Genomic DNA, 10005 nt, shown 5'->3' on the forward strand with positions numbered 1-10005 from the left:
CTCAACCTTTAAGTCTTTACTGAAGACTCATCTCTTCAGTAGGTCATATGATTGAGTGTAGTCTTTCCCAGGAGTGTGAAGGGGAACGGAAAGGCTCTGGAGCAATGGACCGCCCTTGCTGTCTCTGCCTGGCCGGTTCCCCTCTCTCCACTGGGATTCTCTGCCTCTAACCCTATTACAGGGGATGAGTCATTGGCTTACTGGTGCTCTTCCATGTCGTCCCTAGGAGGGGTGCGTCACCTGAGTGGGTTGAGTCACTGACGTGGTCTTCCTGTCTGGGTTGGCGCCACCCCTTGGGTTGTGCCGTGGCGGAGATATTTGTGGGCTATACTCGGCTTTGTCTCAGGATGGTTGGTGGTTGAAGATATCTCTCTAGTGGTGTGGGGGCTGTGCTTTGGCAAAGTGGGTGGAGTTATATCCTGCCTGTTTGGCCCTGTCCAGGGGTATCATCGGATGGGGCCACAGTGTCTCCTGACCCCTCCTGTCTCAGCCTCCAGTATTTATGCTGCAGTAGTTTGTGTGTCGGGGGGCTAGGGTCAGTCTGTTATATCTGGAGTATTTCTCCTGTCTTAACGGGTGTCATGTGTGAATTTAAGTATGCTCTCTCTAATTCTCTCTTTCTTTCTCTCTCAGAGGACCTGAGCCCTAGGACCATACCTCAGGACTACCTGGCATGATGACTCCTTGTTGTCCCCAGTCCACCTGACCGTGCTGTTGCTCCAGTTTCAACTGCTCTGCCTGCGGCTATGGAACCCTGACCTGTTCACTGTGATTATTATTATTTGACAATGCTGGTCATTTATGAACATTTGAACATCTTGGCCATGTTCTGTTATAATCTCCACCTGGCACAGCCAGAAGAGGACTGGCCACCCCTCATAGCCTGGTTCCTCTCTAGGTTTCTTCCTAGGTTTTGGCTTTTCTAGGGAGTTTTTCCTAGCCACAGTGCTTCTACACCTGCATTGCTTGCTGTTTGGGGTTTTAGGCTGGGTTTCTGTACAGCACTTTGAGATATCAGCTGATGTAAGAAGGGCTATATAAATACATTTGATTTGATATTGACCGAGCTGAAGCTGGCTGGTGTCCGAGTTAACGTTGAAGACCGCTAGCAGTGGCTAACTGACCACTAGCTAGTAGCTAGTTAGCTGACTAGCTTCTGATGGGGGTTCCGGTTCTAAAGTATAAAAATAGTAGATCCATACCACATTGGGTGAGGCATGTTGCAGAAGAGTATACTCAGTCCGTAGATGGAAAGTGAAATTAAAATATATACAGGAAAAAACGAGGAAAACTATTATTTACGCAGGCCAAGACAAACGCATGTCCGACTGCTATACCATCTTAGATCCAAGTCTACGACTAGGGTGGCTGGAGTCATTGACAATTTATAGGGCCTTCCTGTGACACTGCCTGGCATTTTTGGTCCTGGATGGCAGGAAGCTTGTCCCCAGTGATGTACTAGGTCAGTCCCTACCACCCTCCGTAGTGCCTTGCGGTCGGCGGCCGAGCAATTGCCATACTAGGCAGTGATGCAAACAGTCAGGATGCTCTCGATGGTGCAGCTGTAGAACTTGGGGATCTGAGGACCCATGTCAAATATTTTCAGTCTCCTGAGGGGGAATAGGTTTTGTCGTGACCTGTTCACGACTTTCTTGGTGTGCTTGGACCATGTTAGTTTGTTGGTGATGTGGACACCAAGGAACTTGAAGCTCTCAACCTGCTCCACTGCAGCCCCGTTGATGAGAATGGGGTGTGCTCGGTCGTCTTTTTCCTGCAGTCCAAAATCATCGCCTTTGTCTTGATCACGTTGAGGGAGAGGTTGTTGTCCTGGTACCACAGGGCCAGGTCTCTGACCTCCTCCCTATAGGCTGTCTCGTCGTTGATCAGGCCTACCATTGTTGTGTCATCGGCAAACTTAATGGTGTTGGAGTCGTGCCAGGCAGTGCAGTCATGAGTGAAAAGGGAGTAAAGGAGGGAGGGGCCCCTGTGTTGAGGATCAGCGTGGCAGGTGTGTTGTTACCTACCCTTACCACCTGGGGGAAGCACAGGATCATGTTGCAGAGGGAGGTGTTTAGTCCCAGGGTCCTTAGCTTATTGATGAGCTATGAGGGCACTGTGGTGGTCTGCTTAAAACATGTTGGTTTTACAGACTCGGACAGGGAGAGGTTGAAAATGTCAGTGAAGACACTTGCCAGTTGGTCAGCACATGCTTTGAGTACACATCCTGGTAATCCTTCTGGCCCTGCGGCCTTGTGAATTTTGACCTGTTTGACCTGCTTGCATGCATCGGCTGCAGAGAGCGTGATTACAGTCTTCTGGAACAGCTGGGGCTCTCATGCATGTTTCAGTGTTATTTGCCTCGAAGCGAGCATAGAAGTAGTTCAGCTCGTCTGGTAGGCTTGTGTCACTGGGCAGCTCTTGGCAGTGTTTCCCTTTGAAGTCAGTAATGGTTTGCAAGCCCTGCCACATCCGACGAGCATCAGAGCCGGTGTAGTACGATTCGATCTTAGTCCTGTATTGACGCTTTGCCTGTTTGATGGTTCGTCGGAGGGCATAGCGGGATTTCTTATAAGCTTCCAGGTTTTGAGTCCTGCTCCTTGAAAGCGGCAGCTCTAGCATTTAGCTCGGTGCGGATATTACCTGTAATCCATGGCTTCTGGTTGGGGTATGTACGGTCGGTCACTGTGGGGAGGACGTCATCGATGCACTTATTGATGAAGCCAATGACTGATGTGGCGTACTTCTCAATGTCATCGGAGCAATCCCGGAACATATTCCAGTCTGTGCTAGCAAAACAGTCTTGTAGCTTAGCATCTGCTTCATCTGACCACTTTTTTATTGATCTAGTCACTGATGCTTCCTGTTTTAATTTTTGCTTGTAAGCAGGAATCAGGAGGATAGAATTATGGTCAGATTTGCCAAATGGAGGGCTGAGGGAGGAGCTTTGTATGCGTCTCTGTGTGTGGAGTAAATAGAGTCCAGAGTTTATTATCCTCTGGTTGCACATTTAACATGCTGATAGAAATATGGTAAAACCAATTAAAGTTTCCCTGCATTAAAGTTCCTGGCTACTAGGAGCGCCGCCTCGGGGTGAGCGTTTTCTTGTTTGCTTATGGCGGAATACAACTCATTCAATGCTATCTCAGTGCCAGCCTCTGACTGTGGTGGTATGTAAACAGCTACAAAGAACACAGATGAAAACTCTCTCGGTAGGTAGTGTGGTCTACAGATTATCATGAGAAACTCTACCTCAGGCGAGCAATAGCTCGAGACTTCCTTCGATATCGTGCACCAGCTGTTTACAAAAATACACATACCCCGCCGCCCCTTTTCTAACCAAACGCTGCTGTTCTATCCTGCCGGTACGTCATATAACCAGCCAGCTGTATGTTGATAGTGTCGTCGTTCAGCCACGACTCCGTGAAGCATAAGATTACAGTTTTGAATGTCCCATTGGTAGTTTAAACTTCCTCGTAAATCATCAATTATATTCTCCAAAGACGGCACGTTTGATAGCAGAATGGAAGGAAGTTGGGGGTTTATTCGATCGCCTACAAATTAAATTCTCAGAAGGCAACCTGCCCTCTGGCCCCTTTTTCTCCGCCTCCTCTTCACACAAATCACGGGGATCTGGGCCTGTTCCGAGAAAGCAGTATATCGTTCACTTCGGGCTCGTCAGACTCGAGAGAGAAAAAAAGAAAGAAAAAGGATTCTGCCAGTCCGTGGTGAGTAATTGCAGTCCTGAAGTTATTTTCGGTCATAAGAGACGGTAGTGGCAACATTATGTAACATTATGTACAAAATAAGTTAAATGTTTTTACAAATGCAAATAAACAATTGGTGGGGGACACGTAGAACGTCAGCCTTCTTCTCTAGCGCCATTTTAGTAAAGGGTGTGTTAAAGGCTCTAACCACAGGGAGTGAAAGCCACCAACCAAGAAACTAATGTGAACCCCGTCTCTGCCTCTCAAAATATCGATATTTTGTACATTTTCTCTACAGAAGCAAAGCGGTATTCAGGTGCATGAGCAACGCAAGCCGCTCTGCTAGGTCAACGGCCAGTGCTTCAACGTTGAAATAAATAAGCCTCCTTGCAACGGTGCCCCTTGTCTGAATTAGGCTTCACCTCGCTGAGTGAGTTCCTGTGCCTCTCTGAGCAGACAGTGGAAGATGGTGCTCAGGTTCCCCAGTAGCCTCTGGCTGTGCTGCAGCAGCTGAAGGGTCGGGGAGTCCGTGAAGTTAGACGAGCTGTCAAACAGGGGAGCACCTGGGGGGAGACAAAGAATAATGGCAGATGGAAATCAGAAAACACAGTCCCGATTGCTGGACCTCCTCACTTGTAAGAAAATCTATTGCCCTAGGAAAACATATCAAATCCAAAAATGCTTGAARAAATCACATTACAACACAGCTGCAAGTTGCTACAGTTACCAACCAAATACGCAGCCATGAGTATTCTTTTTAATGTAAACCAGAAGATCAACAAGGTGTTGACAGAGTGTCATGCTGATCACTGTGGTAGGAAACACTCACATATGCCATCCAGCTGCTCCTTGGTGTGAACCACCTTGTCCCAGGCCCACTCCAGAATGTAGCGCAGGTTCACCGCAGAGCCTGGTTGCTCTGTGAAGCCAACACCACCATTTTACATTAGAGAGAAATCCAATCTAGGGGTGCATCTCAATAACCAAAACTGGCTGTGTCACCTCGTCTCATTTCCTCTATCTGCGAGGATGTGAATATCTGAAAGTGATTCCCCTGTTGTGTGTGTTCAGATCAGTGTACATGTAGTAGAGGAGATGAAGCCAGGGTTGATCTAAATAACAGGGTGCCAGTGTTGTTATGCAGTGTCTCACCCTCAGCAGTCCACTGCTTGATACAGCTGGTGATCAGGCCCAAGGAGCTGGTCTCTATGGCTGTAGACAAAATGGCGTCCAACTGCTCTTCCTGACCAGAGAGAGGGAGAGAGTTCGGCACATTGAGCTAATGCATTCACATACACTGCTCAAAAAAATAAAGGGAACACTTAAACAACACAATGTAACTCCAAGTCAATAACACTTCTGTGAAATCAAACTGTCCACTTAGGAAGCAACACTGATTGACAATAAATTTCACATGCTGTTGTGCAAATGGAATAGACAGGGAAATTATAGGCAATTAGCAAGACACCCCCAATAAAGGAGTGATTCTGCAGGTGGTGACCACAGACCACTTCTCAGTTCCTATGCTTCCTGGCTGATGTTTTGGTCACTTTTGAATGCTGGCGGTGCTTTCACTCTAGTGGTAGCATGAGACGGAGTCTACAACCCACACAAGTGGCTCAGGTAGTGCAGCTCATCCAGGATGGCACATCAATGCGAGCTGTGGCAAGAAGGTTTGCTGTGTCTGTCAGCGTAGTGTCCAGAGCATGGAGCGCTACCAGGAGACAGGCCAGTACATCAGGAGACGTGGAGGAGGCCGTAGGAGGGCAACAACCCAGCAGCAGGACCGCTACTCCGCCTTTGTGCAAGGAGGAGCACTGCCAGAGCCCTGCAAATGACCTCCAGCAGGCCACAAATGTGCATGTGTCTGCCAAACGGTCAGAAACAGACTCCATGAGGGTGGTATAAGGCCCGACGTCCACAGGTGGGTTTTTTTTATTTTTTATTATTATTTATTTTTTTACCTTTATTTTACTAGGCAAGTCAGTTGAAGAACAAATCTTATTTTCAATGACGGCCTAGGAACAGTGGGTTAACTGCCTGTTCAGGGCAGAACGACAGATTTGTACCTTGTCAGCTGGGGATTCGATCTCGCAACCTTTCGGTTACTAGTCCAACGCTCTAAACCACTAGGCCTACCTGCCGCCCCACTTACAGCCCAACACCGTGCAGGACGTTTGGCATTTGCCAGAGAACACCAAGATTGGCAAATTCGCCACTGGCGCCCTGGTGCTCTTCACAGATGAAAGCAGGTTCACATGCACATGTGACAGACGTGACAGAGTCTGGAGACGCCGTGGAGAACGTTCTGCTGCAGCAACATCCTCCAGCATGACCCGTTTGGCGGGGGTCAGTCATGGTGTGGGGTGGCATTTCTTTGTGGGGCCGCACAGCAGAGGTGAGCCTGACTGCCATTAGGTACCGGGAGATGAGATCCTCAGACCCCTTGTGAGACCATATGCTGGTGCGGTTCGCCCTGGGTTCCTCCTAATGCAAGACAATGCTAGACCTCATGTGGCTGGAGTGTCGTCAGCAGTTCCTGCAAAAGGAAGGCATTGATGCTATGGACTGGCCCGCCCGTTCCCCAGACCTGAATCCAATTGAGCACACCTGGACATCATGTTTCTCGCTCCATCCACCAACGGCCACGTTGCACCACAGACTGTCCAGGAGTTTGGCGGATGCTTTAGTCCAGGTCTGGGAGGAGATCCCTCAGGAGACCATCCGCCACCTCATCAGGAGCATGCCCAGGCGTTTGTTGAAGGAGGTGCATACAGGACGTGGAGGCCACACACACTACTGAGCCTCATTTTGACTTGTTTAAGGACATTACATCAAAGTTGGATCAGCCTGTAGTGTGGTTTTTCAACTTTAATTTTGTGTGTGTGACTCCAAATCCAGAACCTCCATGGGTTGATAAATTTGATTTCCATTGATCATTTTGTTGTGATTTTGTTGTCAGCACATTCAACTTGTTAAAGAAACAAGGATTTATAAAAATATTTCATTCATTCAGATCTAGGATGTGTTATTTTAGTGTTCCCTTTATTTTTTTGAGCAGTGTATATAAAATAGTCCTTAACCTTTAGACACTGGAAAGTTTGTACAGCAAAAAGGAATAACCGTCACCCTCTCAGAAGCTGTGTGTGTACCTGAGAGAGGCTGGAGGGCTGCACGTCGGCCAGGCGAGAGGAGAGCAGGCCGGACATCAGGCAGCGGGAGTAGCCGTTGGAGATGACATCACTGGAGCAGGGAGCAGCCTTCTTCAAGTAGCTCAGAGTCTGAGACAGCAAGAGATAGTTAATGTGATTCACAAGATAACATCCTGCTGTATGGACTATGGATGACTAAAGGCTTAATAGTCAACATCCTGTTGTATGGACTATGGATGACTAAAGGCTTAATAGTCAACAAATTGAAAGTCTTCACGTTAGCCACATGTACAGTGCATTCGGAAAGATACAATACAGTCTTGTTCAAAAATGGATTAAATCATTTCCTCCCCTCATCAATCTACACACAATACCCCATAATGACATAGAAAAAACAAGCTACAAGCTTGGCACACCTGTATTTGGGGAGTTTCTCCCATTCTTCTCTGCAGATCCTGTCAAGCTCTCAAGTTGGATGGGGAGTGTTGCTGCACAGCTATTTTCAGGTCTCTCCAGAGATGTTCTATCGAGTTCAAGTCCGGGCTCTGGCTGGGCCACTCAAGGACATTCAGAGACTTGTACTGAAGCCACACCTGCGTTGACTTGGCCGTGTGCTTTGGGTCGCTGTCCTGTTGGAAGGTGAACATTCAACCCAGTCTGAGGTCCTGAGCGCTCTGGAGCAGGTTTTCATCAAGGATCTCTCTGTACTTGGCTCTGTTCATCTTTCCCTCGATCCTTACTAGTCTCCCAGTCCCTGCCACTGAAAACCATCCCCACAGCATGATGCTGTCACCACCATGCTTCACCGTAGGGATGGTGCCAGGTTTCCTCCANACTAGTCTCCCAGTCCCTGCCACTGAAAACCATCCCCACAGCATGATGCTGTCACCACCATGCTTCACCGTAGGGATGGTGCCAGGTTTCCTCCAGACGTGACGCTTGGCATTCAGGCCAAAAGTTAAATCTTAGTTTCATTAGACCAGAAAATCTTGTTTCATGGTCAGAGTCCTTTAGGTGCCTTTTGACAAACTCCAAGCAGGCTGTCATGTGCCTTTTACTGAGGAGTGGCTTCTCTCTGGTCACTCTACCATAAAGGACTGATTGGTGGAGTGCTGCAGAGATGGGAGAACCTTCAAGAAGGAAAACCATCTCCACAGAGGGACTCCGGAGCGCTATCAGAGTGACCATCGGGTTCTTGCTCACATCCCTGACCAAGGCCCTCGTCTCCTGATTGCTCAGTTTGGCCGGGCAGCCAGCTCTAGGAAGAGTCTTGTTGGTTTGAAACTTCTTCCATTTAAGAATGAGGACACTGTGTTCTTGGGGACCTTCAATGCTGCAGACATTTTTGGTACCTTTCCCCAGATCAATGCCGACACAATCCTGTCTCGGACCTCTATGGACAATTCCATCGACCTCATGGCTGGTTTTTGCTCTGACATGGACTGTCAACTGTGGTACCTTATATAGACAGGTGTGTGCCTTTCAAAATCATGTCCAATCAATTGAATATACCACAGGTGGACTTCACAATCAAGTTGAAAAAAACATCAAGGATGATCAATGGAAACAGGATGCACCTGAGCTCAATTTCGAGTCTCATAGCAAAGGGTTTGAATACTTATGTAAATAAAGTTATTTTTTTAACATAAATTTGCAAACGTCAAAACACCCGTTTTTGCTTTGTCATTGAGGTATTGTGTCGATTGATGAAGAAAATCTTTAATTTAATACATTTCAGAATAAGGCTGTAATATAACAAAATGTGGAAAAAGTCAAGGGGTCTGAATACTTTCCGCATGCACTATAACTATCTTTGCAAAGATACAGATGGAGAAAATAAACTCACCTCTTTCTGATACCCAGAGCAAGTTAAGTGCACAATACCAGTGTTGAGCAAACAGGTTGCATCTGTTCCAAGGAAAAACAAATTACCAAGTCATGACAACATTTACAAAACTTATCTGAATGGGTTTAAAGAGCTAAATGTATTTCTATTTGYTCAGGGTGTTGTGTGAAAAGGCTTGCATTGTGTGTCCAACTTGCCAAAGTTGTATGTGGTGGGTTTGAAGAACTGTTCTGGCGGGGGGCAGGTGTAGGGCAGGCCGCGGCTCAGGCTGCGCTCGTGCACCAGGACGTCCAACAGGGGGCAGGGTGACGTCATCTCCACCACCGAATCCAGAGACCACACGGCCAGGTAGGGACAGCTGCGCAAAGACTCCCCCGTTCTGACACACACACACGTTGGTTTCATATTCATGTAAAATCTTTCTATCGACCCCAAAAATTATTTCCCATCAACACCCCCCCCCCAAAAAAGTAGACTTGTTTGTAAAACAAATCGAAACCAACTACATTCATAAATGAATAAATAACCTGATTGATAAACGCCTGGTATTCGGGGAAATTGGACACACCATGCAATTTAGGCGGCTGTTGATGGGATATTTATGTCAGAATGTTACCTCAGAGAGTCAGGCATCTGTGCATGGTACCATCTGTTGATGTCAAAGACGCCGATGTAAGTGGAGGGGTTGCCCTGTCCGTAGGCCTTCACCTGCCAGCTGAAAATGGACACGCTGGTGTCTGGAGACGCAACTGACGTGGGAGAAAGGAGAGAAGGCCTTAGTACAAGCAGTGACCACAACAACGAAAGAGCAAGCACCACAAACAGTTGAAGTCGGAAGCTTACATACACTTAGGTTGGGGTCATTAAAACTCGTTTTTCAACCATTACACAAATTTCTTGTGAACAAACTATAGTTTTGGCAAGTCGGTTAGAACATCTGCTTTGTGCATGACAAGTCATTTTCCCAACAATTGTTTACATACAGATTATTTCACAATTCCAGTGGGTCAGAAGTTTACATACACTAAGTTGACTGTGCCTTTAAACAGCTTGAAAAATTCCAGAAAATGATGTCATGTCTTTAGAAGCTTCTGATAGGCTAATTGACATCATATGAGTCAATTGGAGGTGTACCTGTGGATGCATTTCAAGGCCTACCTTCGAACTCAGTGCCTTTTTACTTGACATCATGGGAAAATCTAAAGAAATCAGCCAAGACCTCAGAAAAAAATTGTAGACCTCCACAAGTCTGGTTCATCCTTGGGAGCAATTTACAAATGCCTGAAGGTACCACGTTCATCTG

At 47.1% G+C, this 10005-nt stretch overlaps 1 protein-coding gene across 2 annotated transcripts in view; it reads right to left on the reverse strand.

The window, feature by feature from the left end:
• Positions 1–10005, reverse strand: part of LOC111968874 (protein ELYS) — a 44898-nt gene that overhangs the window by 22518 nt on the left and 12375 nt on the right. For both annotated transcript variants that reach the window (XM_023994800.2, XM_023994801.2), the window contains 7 exons: positions 9319–9451; positions 8900–9081; positions 8703–8764; positions 6857–6985; positions 4857–4947; positions 4534–4623; positions 4127–4267 (listed from right to left, as the gene is read on the reverse strand). In XM_023994800.2, coding sequence (XP_023850568.1) covers positions 4127–4267; positions 4534–4623; positions 4857–4947; positions 6857–6985; positions 8703–8764; positions 8900–9081; positions 9319–9451 — 828 coding nt within the window. The remainder of the gene's footprint in view (positions 1–4126; positions 4268–4533; positions 4624–4856; positions 4948–6856; positions 6986–8702; positions 8765–8899; positions 9082–9318; positions 9452–10005) is intronic.

The sequence above is a fragment of the Salvelinus sp. IW2-2015 genome, linkage group LG9, assembly GCF_002910315.2.
Source record: "Salvelinus sp. IW2-2015 linkage group LG9, ASM291031v2, whole genome shotgun sequence".
In the NCBI taxonomy this organism is placed as follows: Eukaryota; Metazoa; Chordata; class Actinopteri; order Salmoniformes; family Salmonidae; genus Salvelinus; species Salvelinus sp. IW2-2015.